Here is a 22,480-nt window from a genome sequence, read left to right as displayed (position 1 = left end):
AAAGGATGAACAAAGTCGCTTCGTGTAATCGGTAAATATATTTTAATAATGAATCGATAATATTTCGTACGTGGCGCAAAACAGGTCTCGATGGACTCGAAGGATAATAGAGGTCAGCTTAGAAGTCTGTACCACGGTCGACAAATCAGGTAGTTTAATGCAGGCGAAAATGCAGGTTGGACCATCGGGAGGGAGTTAGAGGTTTACAGGTCTCGAGGGTGAGTTTATCGCCGAGTTAAGTAATACGAATGTGTCTGTGCCTGCGACTGTTGGTGGGTGCCTAGGCCAGAGTTATCTATAGAGGACAGCTTTAACGTACTACAATCCTCACATCCATTCATTTGAATAAATATTCATTTCCCTACTGCACTTTTCTCCAGCTCTTCATATCCAACTGCAACAGTTTGAAGCGTTTAAGTTAAGATCTCGTAGCGGATGGAATTGGTACAATTTCCTCGTTTGCTCCCGGACAACTGACTCAAATATATTTTTTCGGGCCGTTCTCAGTTTTCAGCGGGGACTGATTCCAATTCCATGGATCCTCCGTCCTCTATCGTCTTTACAACTGCTCTAAAATACGCGCAGTTAACGATTCCGTAAGGGTCTTAAGGGAAACTTTCTGTTCTCGACGCGGCGTTGTTAAACTCTTTACGACGCCCATTCGTCGCTACAATGGCGCTGCTGGGTACTATATAGGCCGTTCGAATGAACGAACAGTCCCGAGGTCTCAGGAAGGGCCATTTATCTACAGCTGTCGACCGTTACTCAAGAGAATTTCACAAACTTTGCGAAGATACGTGATTATGTTAATGATTCTTTCAAATTCGAACGCATCCTGGACCCCGTCTGAATAAGCTGTGAAAAAGGTCGAAGTCAAGATGGACGTACTATGAACTTTGGACAGGTTTTACACGTTAAGTAAATTATAGATTATCAAAAACCGTTCTCCTATATACCAAATAAACGAAATTTGTATTTCGTTGGGAATGAATTTTTTTTTGAGTAAGGGCTCCTGTGGTAGTGCGCACATTCATATTTCAGAAACTTGGAAACAAAGACCAGTTTTCCAATCGAGTTTTATTATGCGAGGTATGCCGTAATGTTCGGCAATTTTTAGCATGCAGCCCCATTATCTTACAGAAATTGCCAGATTTTTACGGTTGAAAACATTCAAGCGATTTATACCTATTCGATTGAAGCATTCGATACATTCGGCATCGTAATATATCCGTGGGACGTTTTATCCGCGAAACACGTCATAGATGCAACGTTGGATAAAAACGAACTCGAAAACGTTAAAACTGAAACCATTCTATGAAACAATGGTTCGTGTGATTGCTAGGATGCAGTTAAGGATAATAGCTTGAATGAATCGGACGAGCCTTAACTCTGGTGCAAGGGGTTTCGAACAAATTTGGGGCTGCGAATGCACGAGAGAAAGTTCGTTCGCGAACATAGGCACCGGAGCAGCGGTAGAATACGTGGTGGGAGAGACGAAGAGATTACCAGGGATCATTAATAACGCGGAGCACCATTATTCCGGCAACTTTTATCTGCTTGGACGAGTTCTAATGAATATAATGACGTACTCTTTTCTATCCCGATCGACTTAGTTACGTGGATATCCGAGAGGTGCTCGCGTCGTTGACATTTCTGTAACGCCTAGTCTTATAAATCACAGATGCATCATCGGTCTGAAACTGTGTCGTTACATATCGATACGGTTTTCGTATCGTATCGATCTTTGTAGAAAAGTTTGTTCAAAATACGCGTTGAAAAATCATACGAATAAATTAAATTTGTCCGGTTACGTTCCTTTGGAATCTTATTTATCTTATTCTTCTTATTCTTATTTATGGATTCTTATCTTTGGAATATTAATTATTTTGGAAAATTTTCCATAAATATTCCAGAGTACGACAACAAACCAAACAAGAAGAGTGTAAAACTGGTAGGTTTTTTATTACCCGAGTTCGTGCGAATTATAGGAAAACTAACAAAATTGCTCGACAAATAATAGATCTATGCATTACAGGGTCATTACAATCGGATCAATGAGCGTCAGTTGTGCGCTAGAATCATTTGGAACAAGCTATTGGGTTTATTCGGTGCTAGTCATTACCACGATATGATAATCGAACGATACATCTACCTTGCACCGATAGGTTCTTCTAATTGCAACGGATATTAACGGATATTGATCGCCTACCGAAATGACTGCCATGTCTGTACATCGCAATTAGTGAAATTGATGAAAAACCTGGATTAAACCTACGTAACCACAAAAATCCGTCAATTCCAATTTAAAGTGTAACACGGAATTTTAACGTGATTAAAATTTTTCGCAACCCTTGCCGCGACAACAACTGTATTCTAGTCAGTGTCTAATTCATTGTCGCGTTACACAGTTGCTCTGGCAGCCGTTCAGCGCTCTCTTTTCTTCTAAACAATACTTAAACTTTGTCGCGAGTATTAAAGATCTTTTAATAAAATGTGCCTATATATACACACTATCGTACATAAATATTTGACTTTTTGGTGCAATCCGATCAAAAGATCGATACTTTTATTGTATTTTTAACGTTACGATAAAAGAATTTTTCTCCACTGTCATTTTTTTATTTCTTATTACAACTGCGATCAAATAAGCTGCTAAATCGAAACTGAAAAAAGGAGTACACCTGCGTCGATCGAGTTCCACGTTTATCTTTAATAAATAGCTGACACTTCGTAAAATCTACATAAACTTTTGCAATGTGGTTAGAAACACAAACTCCGATCGTTCTAAGATCTCAACATCGAACAGATAAACTCGTTTAACTTTGGTGTTTCCGTACGAGCAATGTTCATCCATCTTCCAATTATTACATTTTTATTTATAGATACTAATTAATATCGACCGTTGTTTTATTGTATAGAGCTTCGTTGAAAGAATACTTTTTAAATAATTTGCAAGTACCGAAATGCACGGCAGTGCAAATACATACAAGTAAATTGAGAACGTGAATACGAAACACGGTATCGAAATGAAAGTAATAATAAATTTGAATTGCAGAAAACTATGGTGGATATCCAGATTAAGATCGTAGGTAATCTAAATGGTAGAAATGGAACTTTGTAAGTGGGTGGAAAGGGGCAATGAATGAATAGAGGTTAAAGATGGATCAACGAGGGCAAAGGAATAGCACGATTGCTCGTGGAAGAAAGGACAGGGGACTAATTGAAATCCCACAACGACGCCTTCGGGTCAGCAATTCGATTCTCGTGGTGCATGAAACTTTCGAAGCTATATCATGGTTAACGTATAGATCTCTCTTAGCTTCGCGTATGCGCTAACAGATCAAAACTTGGTTTGTGCAAACACCATGAAATGACTACGATTTAGAATCATCGATATCGATAGTCTAATCGTAACTCGAACGATCTAACTGTTATACGAATTTACTGCGGAAAAAGAAAACTCCGTATTGACGATGATGCGATATAAGAATAAATAATCTCTGATAAACGTTCCATAATGTTAGATAGTAGAAGAAGAATCTATGTATGGATTCGAGATGCTGTCTGGCCGATTGTTATGCCGAAAACTCTCCAAGGATATTTATGAGATAATCCGAGAATTCTGTTTATCGCTTGGAGATCTATTCCTATAGGAATGAAATTTGAACGCCACGAGCAGCGAGAGAAGTATCTAATAACACGATCGAGAAGCTCAGAACATTTGGCAATAAGATTTCAAAATGTTAATTCTACCAAACTCCTAGCAACAACGAAGTAATAGTTATTTTTACAGATATTTTAAACAACAGCGCGGTAATTCTGTTCGTTTGGATGGTAACAGGCAAGTATTCGATCGGGTAACACGTTTCGATCACGAAAAACGATCGTTCCGCTATCGAACGAGTAAATAAAACGCATCGATTTCCTTTTCCTCGCGAATTACGTAGGTGGAAAACGCATTCCGAAGATCCCGTTAGAAGATAGATTTAATACGAGCGAAAATAAGGTTATTTACTCCGTTGCGACGTGAAATCCAAGAGCAACGTGTGCAAGCTCCAACTTCTTACACACGGCCAAACACGGTGAAGAATTATCACCGCACCGAGAAGAGCGAACGCCCAGTCAACAGACAGAAAAACAGAGGCAGGCCGATGAAATACGACGAGACGTCTGATACGCCGCGAAAAAGCGCGTATACGTCGAAAAATTCGTTTCACCACGAGGCAACGACCAATCAGCAAGTTAACCACGATGGTACGAGCGCAGGAATAGTGGAAGCCATTCGTCTTGTCGTCGCCACAGGCATTATCATATTTCCCAGGCAGCGTGAGAGCTGCTGGAGTCACCCTGAACCGTGCACTGCTTGCCTCGGTTCCTCTTACTCCTTTACGCACGAGTAGCGCCGTCTAAGTGGATAAATCTCTTCCGAACCAATTTCGTAAAGTTTCATTTGCATCGAAGGTAGATCGGCAGAATTTGATTTCGTGGCTTCGTAAACAACTCTTAGGTCCCTGGAACTCCTTAGATGGTTCGCCGCTCAGTAAACTCGTTAAGAGTTGCCGGAGTGGATTTTCCTCAAGATTATAGTCGTGTATGAAGCCAACATACACGCCAATCGTATTTGTTCACTTTTCGGTGAAACTGAAAATCGGTTTACACGGCCGTTCACGTCGTACACGGAGATCGAAATACGCGGCTGGTTCGATGTACCAGGCACCGGGATAATTCGCGACATCTTCGTCACCACTACGAACAAGTTATCGCGTTCTTAAAGTAAACAAGACGGCGCACCCTGACAAAGCATGTAGCGCGGTACAGGCAGTATAAAGTATAATATAAAAGGCAATTTGAAATGTTCCGGAATGGAAATCTGCTTAGCAACGGGATTTGCCCGGAGAAAAATATAAATTGGCTTTAAAATGGGATACCGTTGCCGGTTGTCTTACACTTGGGAGCCAGATAAACGGAAAGGAAAAGGCAGACGAAAGAACGGACGAGGAGAGAAACTCATCGGTGGTCTCGCAATTCTGCTCACGAAGGGACCTTGGTAGAACGAAACTGAATCCCTCTATTTACGCTCGCAACTTTTATCACCATGGATAGACTGTTCTACCCTCGGGCTTTCTCGCAAGGCTAGCCGGGTAATAATCATAATTCGCTGGCTATTGTTTCACAGATAATTAAGTTCTTGCCCCGCGTGCGAAGCGTGCCGGCTAGGCTCGGCTCAGCGCGGCGCGGCGCGGCGCGGCACGGCGCGGCGTAGCGTCTCTGCCAACTGCGGGAAAAACCATTTGCCGTCCTTATTTGGATAGGACGCAACTCTAGCTGCAAATAGCAAGGCATTAGAAATTTCTTGCCAACACGATTCTAGTTTCCGAAATTGTAGTGCTGTAGCCAAATTTAATCGCGTATCAGTCCTGTTCCGTTTTCTTATCGATAAATATGTACGTTAATGGCTTTCTTAAATTTCACTTTGACTCAACTAATTATTATTCCAGTTGGAACCGATCAACTTTTTACGCAAGCTTTCCATATATCTTACAAGTCGGCACTTCCGAAACAAATTTTCAACGAAACTGTTCCTTGCCGATTTCTTTTGCGCGCGTCACGTCAAACATGGTTCGAGAATTTTCGAGGAAAAATAGAGAGTCGTTGCACCAGCGCTACTGCGCAAAAGACTGAATTTTCATCGAATCGATCCACGTGTTCATATACTATAACATATAATTCCTAACATCGTCTAAAGTCTAAACGATATTGATTTATTTAGCAATATCGAAAATAACGTAGAAAGCTGATGCGGTGCGAATAGGATAAAGGATAACACTGGAAGATTCGATAATGCTTGCAGCTGCAACAACGGTAACAGAATGCTCGGCTTTGTCGGCGTGCAACGAGATGCGTGCAGTGTACCAGCGAGGCTGGCCGTCCGCCACACGTACGCTCCTCCGTCACGCCCTCCCTCTCCCGCTCCGGATAAATTACGCTAGATATCTGCATACAAAACGGCCCGGGAAAATTAAAAACACAAACAGCGAACAGAGGCCACGGCAACTCCCTGTTACATCTTCCACCCTCTTCCTCTTTCTTCGCGATTGTATACACCGGCCGCTGTTTTCCCTAGAGCGATAGCGACGCTATCGCGTTATAGCGCCAAGCCACCAATCTTGTAAATTGCCTTCCGCTGAGAGTAGAAATCGTAAGTTTTCCGGTAATCAAATGATTCATTGCAACCGACTACCGAAAGAGATTGCGCCAACTTATGACGCGCCTCTTATGACGAGACGGTTCTCCGTAAAATCGTATCTCGTTCTCTATCCTTTCCTTCGTCGGCTATTTACGCGCGAAGAAACAGCGAAAGAGGATACGCGTGCGCTCTCGGTTGCTCGCGTTCACCACCACAACCTCCGTAATTCCGGCCGTCGAACGGTGCATGTAAGAAACGCGGTCTTTTGATTTATCGGCCACAAATCATGCCGGCCAAAGAAAACGCTTGATTTTTATTGGCCACAGTTACTTCTAATACATCATCCGGAGGCCGGCACCCTGGTGAAGCGAGTTGCCTCCTCGGGCCATTGCTTCCTGCACATCGGTGAATTCAATTCCGGATTCTCGAGACTCGCGATAATTTTGCTCTTTCATGAAAATTGATACGAGAACGTATGTAATTCCCCAAAGTGAGGAAAAATCTCGTTCACAGCGCGTCGCCGTACGGCGAGAAGTAGCGAGGCCAATCGATTTTAAAGGTAGATCGAGAAAGTTATCGGAGGAATGATTAATCGACGGCAGTAACTACATTAACGATATCGCTGGCAATTGCATTAATTATTCCAAGTGCTCGTTCGCCGCAGCTATATCCTGACCGATGGCGATAGATTATTCGGTTCGCGTATGATTGCCATGCCACGTCGAAGATATTGTTAAACGATTTTAGAAGCTAAAGCGCATCTTCTCGTTCCATCGCGGTTATATGGGAATCATGGCATCCGCGTAACTATCGTTCTAATTGGATGCATACCGCAGTTAGTGGATCGTATATGCATTAACGCGATACATAGCAATACGCGATAGATTAATATCCCCTCGTTATCCGCTCAAACTAATTAAAATCATTATTTATCCGTTACATATATGTTTTCTCACGACTATCGATTTTTCCTTGTACATATCTATTTTCGTGTTAATCCGCGACGCTTCGAAATAACGGACTCGATTTAAAGTCAGACAGCTTAGAAGAGACTTGCGAATACGTTACCAACGCGTCTACCTATTCGCGTACGATCGAACACAAGCGTCTACTACTTCTATACGCATATGCGGACTTTCGTATGTGCAGATCTGCGTATATGCGTAGCTGTATGTATATGTAAATACGGCAAACATATACGTACACGTAGAAAGCAACGTACCCACCCCAAACGAGCAACGTAACGACAGCCTAGCAACTTTCAATCAAATCGACCCTCGTTTCCTTCGAGTTACCAGTAACTTTTTCCTTTAACATTTTTCGCGAGCTTATCACTTGACGTAACGTTGTTTACCGCACGCTAGAGCGTAACAGTCGCGTGAGCAACAAACTTTCGCCGGGAAATAGATATTAACAGCGTCTTTTACCACATATTATTTAAGATTAACGGGAAACGCCGTAAACTGGATGTAGATATCGTACCGTTCCACCTCTCGTTGCAAACTTTTCTATATAAATGTAGCCAGCAACGTATATAATAAAGCTGTCCAACCTGGCAACGCGAGATTATCGTCGAGACAACACATAGCGACACAGAATTGCACGCGACGTAATGTGTCTTCGACGTTTCGTAGTATCGCCGTCACAATGTGTCCTTTATATCAATTTCATTTCCTTAAAAGTATTTTTATTGGTAGGGTAGTCCGCACCGGCAGCCTCGCGAGTCCTTCGTAAAACCGTATACGACCTTCAACGGGGACAATGGACTTTGATATTGGAGTTGGCGCCATGTCCACCAACCACGTTTTGACTTGGACAAATCTCTTATAGAAATACCTATATCTAGTGATACGGAAAAATGCGATATTTCCATCTTGCTTATTCCGTACCTACTTTCTATTATTTTATTCTACTGTACTCTGTATATCGTTTTATATCATAAAGATACGGTAAAGACTTTTATACTCGTCTACATTTTTAGATATATGTGCATTTCTGCGGAACATTATATAAACAGAATCTATTATTTTACGTTCAATTGTATACCGCTATTTCGATTCATTTTCGTTCGTCGAAACACATTAACGATGAAAAAATATCTCCATCTTCTCGTCTTTCGTTATTACCACTGCTTTGTTATTTGTGACGACGATAATTCTTCGATTATATAAATGCAATTTAACCGATTAATTCGATGAAACCAAACGCATCGTATAACCGATAGGAAATGATCATACGCGACCCAGCTCCTATGTTAGACAATGAGTCGATGTTTCTGAATCGTAGCGCGCACTTCCGCTTGTAAATGCTACAGCAGAATCCGGCGAACTCGATAATTCTCTAGGCAACACGGACAATCAAATCCTGGGAACACGATCGCTAACACGTGTGAGTATATTAGTGTCGCGCCCTTCTATCCAGAATACATGTGGTGTGTATCTGCATACCTACCTCACCAATTACCATTCCCAGTCTATACAGGAGTACCGACCATTTCACGCAGCTCCGAATCATATAGGGGCATAACTGCGGATCACCTCATTAAATTATACAAGATGATTGTCTTGCTTAACCAAGAATCGACAAATTGATACCAAGCCCTACATTATAACCGGATTTCACAAATGCAAGACAATATTTTCTTGCAGAACGGTTAACGCGAATGGAAACGTTGCGTGATTCTCGTTACTGTATCGCACACAGGCACGGGCACAAACTCTTAACTCTCGATGATTCCCATGAGAATATAAGCGATCACGGATTTAGTTTTCACCGACTTACATACAATACATCGGCAATTCGCAATAGAATATCCAGTACACCGAAAAGAATGAATAATAAACCGTTTGAAATATCGAAATATACGATGCATACGATGTGGTTGGAAATGGTGAATGGCAACGGACTTTTTCGCTGGATAGATCACACAAATTATAAAACGTTAGCGTTCCAAAGTTAAAGCGACATTTTTTGGTGCACGGCACAAGAGCTCTTTGAAAAATAATTGAAATATAGCGTATAATCAAGGTTCCTTTGAGTCCTTTGTCGTGTAGAAAGGCTAGCAGAGTTCCGTTCAACTTCATGGTGCTGGTACGGGGTATCGGAAATCGACGCATCGATCTTGAAGGGTGAAGAAACTGGACGAGGAAATTGTGGGTCAACGGTTGGGGTTATTCTCAACGCGTCAGCGCTTTAACTTTGCTAATGACGTCATTTACCTGTCTCAGTCCGCGTTATGTCACAAAGGATACAAAAAAAGTCGGCGACCGGCAAAAAGTTCTACGATCTCCTAAAAAAAAACACTAGATAAATGAATCGTGTGGAATGTCAAGATTTTTCAAGCACGATTATCAAAACGAATAAAGATTCCCGCAACTGTGCGTAATTACATCTACTAAAACAAGACGACAAACTGAAAATTAAAATCTGTAGGAAATAAAACGCGTGCGCGCGCCTCTATATGCACGTGTGTGTATGTGCATAACGTAAACGTATTCAGCTTAAAGGCATTTAAATTTTGAAGCAGGATTTTCACGGACATTATTTACCAAACGCAGACGCACTACGCATACAAACATATGTAAATTAATTTACGTATAATTAACTTTAAAATTAAAAGTCTGATTACCAGGTGCGTATATCCACGAACGAGAACACTTAATTTTACCTCGTATCATTTGCACGTTCATTCCCATCCCTTTACACTGAAACATTACCATTCTAACAATACGCTTTCCTAAAATTACATCAGTAATTTTCATAAAGTACATCAGCATGGTATTCTGGTGTACCATCAGTACCGGTGGACAGATCTTCCTTTACGAAGAAACAAAACGTGTAAAATAATTTTCTTAAAAACCACAACTTCGTTAAAAAAGAAAAGAAAAAGAGGAAAAGATAACGACCGATCCGATGGTCATTTGTTGCCATTTCCTAAAAACCAATTTCTCGAAACCTAAGATAAATAAACAAACTGTAATGAAACTTATTATTAGTACTTGGAATTTATAGAGAAACAATTTCGAGTGAACATACGAAAACCAATTGTACCGTCGCGTCGCGTTGCGTCCAATGAAACAAGACCTAATCTGTTGGAATTAACTATACAGAGCTACGCAGATTAAAATATAACATATTATCGCATAACAGATTGTCCCAAGATCACGATACGTTCTAGCTGCTGCGCAACAAACAACGAAACATTAACACAGAACGATTTAAGTTCTAATCACGATAGACTGGTCGTTACCGATTTTAAACCAAGTTCAGAGTTCATAGGAGAGAAGATACCGGAAGAAGGGAAGACTAGCGAATCGTAGAAGGTGAAATTATGTTTTGGTGATTGCCGTTTACATGGTACGGGCAGCCTCTATACTCTGCCAGTTCATATCGTAGCCAGAGAGAGAGAGAGAGAGAGAGAGAGAGAGAGAGAGAGTAGAAGGTACAGGCTGGAGGTTCCACACACAGAGTTCGTAGGACCATAGTCCCAGCTTCGGCTATAGCTTCCCTCTGCAGTTCGCCGGCTATTTCCCATTTGGCAGGCGAGCCAGACCCAGCACTTTTGGTGCCAACCGATAATTGGACGAATCGCAGTCATTCGCTTCGCGCGAACTCCTCTCCTCTCTTTCTCCCTCCCTTTCTTCCTTCTTACTTTCTCTTACTCTTGCACGCTGTATCTTCACCATCGTACATTCCTCTCTTTTTCTCCTTCTTCTTCCCCCTACTCCTTCCTCAGCGTTTCACTTGAACGCCATTTCTCTCACCGTTTATGCACATCGTGTTCACTCGACTCTTCGTCTTGCTCTCCGCGTTGACCATTCTATTCTCTGTCAACGTCTTCCGAAATGATCATTTCAGTGAAACTTCACCCCGAACAAACATCCACGGTGGAGATTCGGCTCTCATGAGAGAGTAACGTCAACGAGAAGAACCTTCGACAATCGTGAAAAAGTATCGAATATACTAGGTATAAAAAAATACGTATCCTATGGATATGCGCACCACGTTACGATTCTTGACACTGCATCCTAATATCACTGCTGGAAAGCGTCGAGAATAACGGATTACGACACAAATGGAAAGTGGAAGTATTTAATCTTGGTCAGTTAAACGTATTCACTTATCGAAAACCTAGCTTCGAGAAGCTTAAATACACTCGTGGTAAGATTCAGGATTTCTATCGGAAGCAATCATAAGACTGTAAGAACACGAAAAAAAAGAAGGGAGTTGTAGCAGTACCCGACAGCAAAGAACTTTCCAATGGTTTCGTCGGTACATAGTATACCACCGTTGACAAAATGTTTACGAGAGACCGACGAAACATAAGCAAGACCGCGACGAAGCGTAATTGCCGACAGGCCTAATAAGCCATCGATATCCCTACGGTCCTTCCGCCGAATACTCGGGAGAAAGCGTACGTGACCAGCGTGGACGCGGACGCCTAACGAACGCGTGCATAGTGGGAACATCGAGTGGGCACAAAAAGAAACGAAAGGGATTAAGAGATCAGTGGTGACCGAGAAGTGTGATCGAGTAGTTGAAATCGAGAGTCGTGATTGAGCAGTCGTCCGCACGAGTCGCGACTCGAAACTTGTAACGAAGCCGTTAAGCAACTTAATAAACGTATTGTTAAACAAAACGCCGAGTATTTCTTTGGCACCTTACACGTCCTACTACACCGTAGAATAAAGAAACGTGGCGATTGTTCCGTGTCATTTATAAAACGATTTCCACGTCAATTAATATACAACTTTGTTCAAAATTATTTTACCGACGTTTCTATCTGCCAACACTAATATTTTTACACTAAAATATCTCAAGGAAACGGAGTAAAAGAAATTCTGGTATAGTGAAGTAAACATGGTACAGTTGTAACTTGAAAGCGTGATAATTACATGTACTTACAATTAGAGAGGTAGAATTTTTAAACGGAAAAGAGAAGAAAGAGATTCGTTGATTTCTCGAAATATGCTCTTTAGCAAGTTCGGATACACTGCCGCTAAAACCTTGGATTTGCATTAGAGGCAATCACAAATTCACAGAGCATTAACTCCACGTTCAGAGGCGATAGAATATAGGCGTAGGTGATGCAAAGAGCGCGAATTGGCGAAGGGATAACGGGGTAAGGGCAGGAATAGGGGTATGGGAAGTATGCACTAACTGTAGGATCCATGCTATTTGCGCAAAGTGGCCTAACCTCTCACCGTCTTCAATTCCTCCCTCTTCTCCGATTCGACATAACCGGCTACATTTAGGCAGTCTTGAGGGAGGGGGTTAATACATTGTTTGCTCTTCGTTCGCTAAACTAAACCGCATTCGGAATTAATTGCACGTTAGGAGGCCACGGGATAATTAAAGCCGCCTCGATTACCCTCGCCCACCACCTCTTGTTTCCGATGCGTTGCTACCGGACGTCTTTGCCAGAATTAACTATAGTAATAAAACATTGTTATTACATCATAATGAAAGGTTATCGATTAAAGACACGTGAATGTACTTTTACGTAGTCTCGAAATCCTTGATCGCATAGCAATAAAATTCTTTTGATGAAATACAAATACTATGGACTACAAATGGAGCAGATAGAGTACGGGTTTCGAATAACAGCAAAATTTTGTGCGACTAACCACGAACGAAAAACGTTCGTTAAAAATATACCATTAGCGAAAAATAAGACGAAAGATAATCCAAACGATCAAAGAAAATCAATGAATTGTGTCTATAGGAGGATTAAAAAGCGATCGAAAATGTCGAAGATCAATGATCAAGTGCACAAACGTAACGATCATGCGTCATGGTCTTCCAAAAGTACACGAAGAGAGTGAATAAACGCAAATCCCAATCGTCTCCCTTAATAATTTATAGGTTTTTTCGACGTGGAAAACCGTCCACACGAGGGACCGCCAAGGAACCATTGTTTCCTAGCGTTCGACCAGCTTGATTGTGTTAATGAAAAATGGGAAAGAAGTAAAGTCAAGCCAATGGTTCTACATCGAAGGGTGCCGGCAACATTGGCTTCGCCGAAGAATAGCGGGGTGTAGCGGGAATTGAACGTGATCCAAAAGCGCTTATAAATGAATAACATCCATAAAGGATAAGATATCGAAGGATTATACCCATTATCATATATCTGCGACGGAATGCTTTTTTCTCTGCGCGTCATTGATATCCATATTTCTTTACAACTATCAGGTTTATCGATTATAAATATGTTTCAAATGTCAATGGTTTTATCGCGTAAGTACGTGCGCTGAATGTAACCTCAACGCAGTGACACATATATGTATATATATATATATATGTAGATATAGTTAGTTGCCTGGTAAATAAATACAAACACGTAACACGTGCAAAAAGAAAGATAAACTAAGAACTTAAATGTAAATATTGTGTCAATTCATGATACGAAATTTTTTACAAAATGCATTTTATACGTAAAATATCTCTATTTAGATTCTACTTCTTTAATTATGTTCATAGAAATATGAATTCGTATAGATATTCGCAGTTTATTCATTTTGTACAAGATGTTAATACCAAAAACCGTGAAACATCTTGTATGTCGTAACATCTTTACTGTTTGTAACGTTATTTTCGCGTTATTATTGGACAAGAATTACAAAAAGAAACGCGTGTATTTAACTCCGTTATAAACTTCATTAAATAACTCAAAGAATGTAAAAATTTAGGTTAAAAATTGTATAAAATGAAAAATTACGCAATTAAATAAGTTTTAAATAATTAAAAGACATTTTACCACATATAAGAATATACGCACGTATGTATATACTAACAATGGTGCATGCTTATTATACAAAAATGCATTCGACTCACGATTAGATGCAAAGAACGTTGTCATCGATATTGTTATGATCCAAGGGAAGTTATCGATCAAATAGCAATCGTCAAATTTCATGGAAGAAGATTGAAAGAAATCTGTAACAAAGCATAAAAAATAACTTTTTTCCTAAAGACGAAGAGTGTTAATTATTTGGAAAGTTTGAAATAATGAAAGATTGATCTCTATTAAATATAAGATTTTAATTAATGATGACGTTTAATTCAAGAGAATGAAAAGTTTAAACTCGTCGAATTTTCGATCAGATTCTGTGTTTTAATTGTTAATAATTAATGTAAAATTCATGGAATGTAATTAAGTGAAGCACAAAATTTGAATTCTGTCTATAACCTCAATCTAATTCTTGTCTTTTTATCCAGCCACCGTGCTATAAGGTGGCCAACAACTAAACTAACGCGTGCACTGTCACGGATGCACAATTATAGGCAAAATTCACTGTAGTGGTACCGTTGGACAATCTTTTACGGATATGTATCTTGGAAACGAATCCCAATGGCGATTACATGTATAGGAAACGTATAAATACGTTTGCCTTTATTAAAATAAATCAAATGTTACCAAATCTCCATGAAAAGCTTTCAGATTCATCGTCAATCATCGTGACGTCTTCCTGGGTTTCACGGCGTCACTCTAGCGTTCTTATACTTCGAAGTTCCCCTCGCAATCAAACAATAATCTGCACAAAAGAAGACCAAAACATTGAAATAGATGTATAAAAAGAACAAAAATTAAACAATGAAAAATGTCAAATTACATCTTGAAAGTTCATTTATTATACAAGAACTGCCGAAAAATATAAGTAAGAGTGTCAGTCAGGTGATCCACAAAACGAAAAAGCATTGAATGTCAGACCTAATCATCTTGTACTTACAATTAGTCAATGATATACAGAACATCTTGTATGTGCTTTCATAAATGTATAATATTGTAATATACTGCATATTGTTACTGCAAATAAAACAATTCCAATTAATTTCTTACGATTTGTTTTATACAAATACAACAGTGTACATATTATTATCGTTTGTAATTTATTTAATTATACCTCAGTTATACTGATATATCTTTTTCTTTTAAATTGTTTAAGTATTATGTTTTGATCGTATATTTTTATAAATAACTCTATGCAAAATGTGTTCTTACCTATTCATTTGGCCATCCATTTATCTTTTGAATAAATATATCGTAACGTAACGTATATTTCTTAACTAACATAGAAAGAGTACGCTACAGGTAATATAGAATTACAAACATCTTTCCGAAAATTATGTCCATTAAATAGTGATTATTTGTACATATTTTTTTAATATCCTTCTTTATACTTACATGTTTTACATAATTACTAATTGTCATAATCTTCTTCGCCATACACACACACACGCCGATGAACAAGGAAATTTAGCTTTAAAAACGTTTATTGTTTCGTTAATATTTTAAAATTTAATAATAGTTTGGTAACATTTGTTTCGTTTGGAATACTGGTAACATAGCAGCTGTTGGCTACACTGTTCACTGAAACAGCGATACTTCACTTAATACGCGACGTACACAGAAATTTCGTTTTATGGTGTCATCGATTCGTATTAAACATGTAACAGCAAGAAAGGTAAGATATGCTTTCAACATTAAATATTACTTTTTTTTTTAAACAAACACGATAAATATCTAAATTTTTTTGTAGGAGAAGAAAATCTCTCTAGTTTGGCCGTATTCGGTAAAAGTAAATTGTCCCCAGGGGTGGGGTCTCCTGTCACTTAAAACCAAAGAAGTGAAAAGAGGTGAATGAGTTATGTTGATTTTGTAAAAAGTAATATAATACAATCATGGCACGACCTATTGTACCTAGTCAACAAAAGTTAGCTGAGAAGCTAACTATTTTAAATGACAGAGGTATTGGGATGTTAACTCGCATTTATAACATAAAAAAGGCATGCGGTGATGCCAAATCAAAGCCTGGATTTCTTTCGGATAAAAGTTTGGAATCTTCTATCAAGACGATCGTCAGAAAGTTTCCTAATATCGATGTTAAGAGTTTGCAAACTATTACGAATCTTCGCAATGAGATTATTAAATCTTTATCTCTATATTATTATACCTTTGTTGATTTGCTTGACTTCAAAGACAATGTTTGCGAGCTTCTAACTACAATGGATGCTTGTGGTGTTCATATGGACATAACAATAAATTTTGACTTAACAAAAGGTTATTTGGATCTTGTTGTTACATACGTCAGTTTAATGATTCTTTTATCGCAAGTGGAAGATCGCAAAGCGGTATTAGGTTTATTTAACGCAGCTCATGAAATGGTACACAGTCAATCTGATCCTAGCTTTCCTCGCTTGGGTCAAATGATTATGGATTATGACGCTCCATTAAAAAAACTTTCAGAAGAATTTGTTCCTCATTCTAAATTATTAAAAACTGCTCTCACCTCATTGTGGCCTATTTATCCTGAGAGAAATTTATCCGCGGATACATGGAGAGCGGATCAAAAGCTCAGCCTTGTTGGAAGTCCTGGACAAATACTTAAAGCAGCAGCAACAGACACTATGTCTTGCGAAACTTTGAGCTTAGATAGAATAGAAAGATGGGTTATTTTAGGTTTCACATTGTGTCATTCGTTCTTAAATCAGGAACAGCCCGGTAAATTATGGACCACGGCTTTAGAATCTGGTTGGGTGTTAGCCTTGTTCAGAGATGAAGTTATTTATATACATCAATACATACAAACATTTTTTGAAAGTATAAAAGGGTATAGTAAACGGGTATCGGAAGTGAAAGAATGTTATAGTCAAGCGGTGCAAAAGGCTGGTTACAGACACAGGGAAAGAAGAAAATTCTTAAGGACAGCACTGAAAGAGCTGGGCTTAATTTTAACCGACCAACCTGGTCTCTTAGGACCAAAAGCGCTCTTAGTTTTGATGGGACTCTCTCATGCGAGGGATGAAATTTTATGGCTTTTGCGACATGGCGTTAATCCTCCGACACAAGGAAAAGGTAAAGGAAGGGGAGGCGAGGACCTAGTGGATCGTCAATTGCCAGAATTACTGTTCCACTGCGAAGAATTAAGAGCATTAGTGAAGAAATATTCCCAAGTACTTCAAAGGTATTACGTGCAATTTTTGTCTGGATTTGATGCACCTGCTTTAGATCAAATGATACAAAACCTTCCAGTTTGTCCAGAAGATGAAGGAGCGATTCTTAGTGATATGTGTTCAAAGATAGCTAGTCTAACAGTCAAACAAGTGGAAGATAACGAACTGTTTGATTTTCGTGCATTCCGATTGGATTGGTTCAGATTGCAGGCATATATGTCTATCGCAAAATGCAACATGAATTTAGCTGATAATAGAGAGTTAGCATCTTTTATGGATACTGTAATATTTCATACTAAGATGGTGGATAATTTGGATGAAATGCTAGTTGAAACATCCGATTTATCCATCTTCTGTTTCTACAGCAAAGTATTTGAAGATCAATTTCACATGTGTTTAGAATTTCCTGCTCAAAATAGATATATCGTTGCATTTCCTTTAATATGTAGTCATTTTCAAAGTTGTACGCACGAACTGTGTCCAGAAGAGCGTCATCATATTCGAGAACGAAGTTTATCCGTCGTTAATATGTTTTTAGACGAAATGGCCAAAGAAGCTAAAAATATTATTACGACTATCTGTGATGAGCAGTGTAACATGAGCGATAAATTATTGCCAAAACACTGTGCATTATTAATCTCTCAGGTTGTAAATCGTAAGAAAAAAGATAAAAATAAGAAGAATATGTATGAGATTCATAAACCGGGTATAGAGAGTTACAGAAAAACCAGAGAAGAACTTACCACAATGGATAAACTTCACATGGCATTAACAGAGTTATGCTATGCCATTAATTACTGCCCTACTATCAATGTATGGGAATATACATTCGCGCCAAGAGAATACTTGCATCAACATTTAGAATCAAGATTTGCCAGAGCACTTGTTGGTATGGTAATGTACAATTCAGATACTAGTGAAATAGCTAAACCATCAGAATTATTTGTGAGCGTTAGATCTTACATGAATGTTCTTCAGACGGTTGAAAACTATGTGCATATAGATATTACACGTGTATTCAATAACGCACTTCTTCAACAAACTCAAGAATTAGATAGCCACGGTGATAAAACTATCGCTGCTTTATACACGCAATGGTATTCTGATGTTTTATTAAGGCGAGTTAGCGCCGGAAATATTTGTTATTCTAGCAATCAAAGAGCATTCGTTAGTTTATCCGTAGAGGGAGCAATACCTTTTAACGCAGAGGAATTTTCTGATATCAATGAATTGAGAGCATTAGCTGAACTAATTGGACCATATGGTATGAAGATGTTGAATGAAAATTTGATGTGGCACATAGCTAGTCAAGTGCAACAGCTAAAGAAATTAGTTGCTGGCAATAAAGATGTTCTTATTGCTTTGCGAACGAATTTTGATAAACCAGAAGTAATGAAAGAACAATTTAAAAGGTTGCAGCAGGTAGATAATGTGCTGCAACGAGTAACAATTATTGGCGTGATTCTAAGTTTCAGACAATTAGCCCAATCCGCATTGGTTGATGTCTTGGAAGAACGTATACCGTTTCTTTTAAGTTCGATTCTAGATTTCCGACATCATTTACCATCTGGTGATCCCATGCGTGTTGTTTCCGAAATGACTTCAGCCGCTGGTTTAACTTGCAAAGTTGATCCAACATTAACAGCAGCATTAAGAAGCCAAAAATCCGAAGTAGACGAAGACGAACATTTGCTCGTATGTTTGTTAATGGTTTTCGTCGCCGTTTCTATTCCGAAATTAGCTCGAAATGAGAATTCCTTTTATCGGGCGTCCCTAGAGGGTCATTCTAACAACATACATTGCATGGCAACTGCGATAAATAATATTTTTGGTGCATTATTTACCATCTGTGGACAAAATGACATAGAAGATCGAATGAAGGAATTCCTTGCGTTGGCATCATCCAGTTTGCTCAGACTAGGCCAAGAAGCAGACAAAGAGGCGATTAAAAATAGGGAATCGGTGTACCTTTTGTTGGACCAGATAGTTCAAGAATCACCATTTTTAACGATGGATCTGTTGGAAAGCTGCTTCCCATATGCACTAATACGTAACGCATATCACGATGTATACAAGCTCGAACATTCGCAGCCATAAAGTCATCGATAAAGAATGTGTTTTCAGCTTGCCACTCAGGGTCATTTTTTTTACGTCCATTACATTAAACATGGAATCAAAAGCATTTTCATCGACTCCGTTTAAAAACGGAAAGAAGAAGCGACGAACGTGGCAAAATATTCTATTTATAAAAGATATAGTTAGTAATATTTTGTTTATACTGCTTTAAATCGAGTCGAATTCTCCAAATATATCGAATTCGATAAGTTTGTTTGGAAATGTATTTAAAATGTCCGAAAAGACAAATTTGCATTAATTTATTTAAAACAATGCATTTCGTATAGGGCAATACCATCACTTTCATATTTGATACCTGGCTTAGAATATTCGCTGACAAACGATACTACATCTTTTCAGTATTCTATTATACGTCATCTGTATGTAAGGAATGTTTTGTATTACAGGTGAATTATAAAATGCTATCTGTCTATGAATCGAAATATACACGTATCGTAAAATAGACACGTTAGAGACGTTCAATCTACATTTTCTAATGTACAATATTGTAACTTTTACAATAGTTTATAAAATAAATAAAAGTATCTACAAATTGTATTTATATGTATATTACGAAACCCTTTTGTTTTTATATGGTTATTTTATAATAGCGAATAGCTAGGAAATAAACTTGAATATTTTAAAAATACTGTAAATTATACTGCACTAGTTTATAGAACTTGAAGTATTAATGAAATTACTTAGTCTTGCAAATCAAAGATATACATTTTTTTTGTCTCTCTAATATCGTTCCTTTCATTTGTCAAAGAAAATTTCCGATTTTCTTAATAATTCAGATTTCCTAAATTATTGTATTGTTTATTGTCAATGAATATGACAGTGACGGAGGATATGGTAGAAAGTACAATTATATAAATGTAAAATGTATGCTTTATTTAGTTCTTTACAATGTTCTTGTTTTTCTTTTCTTTTTTTTATAATCACATTAACATAACACAAATGATTTACAATCAGATTCCTTTTATTTATAGTATTCTTTAAAACACTCGCCACGTTCTAGACATTGGGAAAAAGAGAGAGTGGTGGTCTGAAGCAACGTTCAGGCGATTGGTCAGTATCATGCTTAATAAAACTTACATCAAAGTATCAATTGAAAACACAGAGCTTAAAACTGTTTGTATGAATTAAAAATGAAATAAAACACTACGGCACATAAAACATAAAGGCAACTTGGTGATTTTGTGATATCCACAAGTAATACTTTCTACACGTAGAACGTATGAACTCTTGGTGAAACGAAACAACATATGTATGTATGTATGTACTATTTTAGCTAAAATCATATCGGAACGGACATGAAAAATTTAACGTAGATGAAATTAATCTCGGATGCACGATGTTGATAGGTCACCACATTTTTGGATCGATAGAAAAAATATAATCTTCGATTTCTTTTTGTTTCTTCCTTACTAACATTATGTACAAGTGATAAAGTAGTGTGCATTTCGTCACGATGACACACGTCTGGATTAAGATAGCTACTTTAAAGATGCTGTTTTTTGCAGACATTCAAATTTTCTTTTAATCGAAGAATTTGCTCGTGCCCCACAAAAATTGTTTATCACATAATGTGCTGCAAGATGCACAATTACCGAATAATGATAATTAATAATAACAATAATAATAATAATAATAATAATGATAGGACGCGATCTTAATCCAGACAGCGCAGATACGATTGAGCTTAAGCATATGTAGCAGAGACTCCTCGGAGACAAATGATGAATGAAAACATACTTTTGCTTTTTAATCGCTATAATTCTCTCGATACGGGCAAGCAACGTTTTTTGTCAACTAGACACTAGAATACTTGGTCCCATTCTACGCTCGTCTTAGGCTTCTCTTTTCGAAACAATGCCATTATTTCTCTTCCGTTTTCTTTTATTTTGATCTTGTATTCAGTCATTTGAATCGTTTTTATGGCAGTGAAATGGAAGCAAGAATAATCATGAACGGTATTGAAACCGATGGATTCACCTACGGATGAGTAGACGAATACCTCCTCTACGCATCGTGATTGCTGATTAAACGGCAGTCGATACCTGACTTTTGGGGAAATCTCATAATCAGTCGTATCAAAAACAATAAATTATTGTTCCTTGTATTATCACAATATATGATAATTATATAAATACATAGGATAAAAATGATGTTAACGTCACGTTAATTCGAATACATTTTCCCAAGTAGATTTATAGCGCGTTATCGCTTATACTTTGAAAAGTCGTTCGACCTTCTTTGCTACGCGTTACTACGAATGGCAGTAAGTTGTACTCATGGATTGCCATGAAACACTTGGAAATAACATAATTAACTTTTATGTTACGATCGGACGAGCGATTACAAATGGGACCAAACGGAATCCTGTTGCATCTATATGCAAGAAACTTCAAAACTGTTTAAATAATCTATCTCAAACGATCCAGTCCGGTCCACGTTGGATCGTCGTTAAAAAAGTCATTACCTTAAAAACCTAAGGGCTCGATTACACGCACATACAGGCATTCGTTCGTCATCCTTAAATTTCCGTCCCGATTACAAAATACAGGATAATATTTCGCTATAATACAGATTTGATATAAAAACAAGTATTTTTTTATATTCGCTTTACCATTTGTTATGGTTATATAATTATCGTTTATGTATATATAATATCAATATATGTACACAGTTTAACACTCTCTCTTTTATTCTTTCACGCCCATTCTCTTCCCATACCTTTCCTTCGCTCTTTTCTTCTTTCCCACTTTCGCACGTATCTCGCATCAGCTTTCGTATGATCCACATTTTTTTTAATCACATTGCGACTATTGTACATTTCCACACGATCCGCAAACTCGTATTTCCTGCGATTTGGCGGACACCTCCTTCTTTTATCTCTTCATCCCTGTTAATGTTCCTTCTGTCTTGCACGACTCTATGTTTAAAATCGTTAAGTTTCTGGATCATCGTCTAAACGAAATCTATGTCTTCGTAGCGTATAAACTATCTGTCGTAACGTTGAACGGTATCTAATGACATTTTTCATCACATGTAGAACGAGAAGAAATAGGAGACACATTTCCTTATGAAAATATCGCGCTAAGCCTAACGATGTTCGATCAAAAACATTGGACAAAAGAAAAACCCTAGGTTACGATATTAATAAATCGTTATTATATCGCTATTGATAGTGATAGTAAATATCTGCACATTCGATTATTG

General features: G+C 38.2%; 1 protein-coding gene across 1 annotated transcript; it reads left to right on the top strand.

Annotated features, from left to right (window-relative positions):
- Positions 1 to 15,534: 15,534 nt before the first annotated feature.
- LOC117230567 (membrane-associated protein Hem) lies at positions 15,535 to 19,813 on the top strand. The gene is made up of 2 exons (XM_033488153.1): positions 15,535 to 15,651; positions 15,727 to 19,813. Exon 2 carries the CDS (start codon positions 15,869 to 15,871, stop codon positions 19,235 to 19,237), a length of 3,369 nt encoding a protein of 1,122 aa, XP_033344044.1. The 5' UTR covers positions 15,535 to 15,651; positions 15,727 to 15,868; the 3' UTR covers positions 19,238 to 19,813.
- The last annotated feature ends 2,667 nt before the right edge of the window (positions 19,814 to 22,480 follow it).

Source organism: Bombus vosnesenskii, unplaced genomic scaffold (assembly GCF_011952255.1).
Source record: "Bombus vosnesenskii isolate JDL3184/JDL3185 unplaced genomic scaffold, Bvos_JDL3184-5_v1.1 scf7180000013267, whole genome shotgun sequence".
NCBI lineage: Eukaryota > Metazoa > Arthropoda > Insecta > Hymenoptera > Apidae > Bombus > Bombus vosnesenskii.
This window is presented reverse-complemented; position numbering and strand designations above follow the sequence as displayed.

What these genes read in the sequence shown, in the direction of transcription:
- LOC117230567 (XM_033488153.1), top strand. Translation starts at nt 15,869, where the DNA reads ATGGCACGACCTATTGTACCTAGTCAACAAAAGTTAGCTGAGAAGCTA.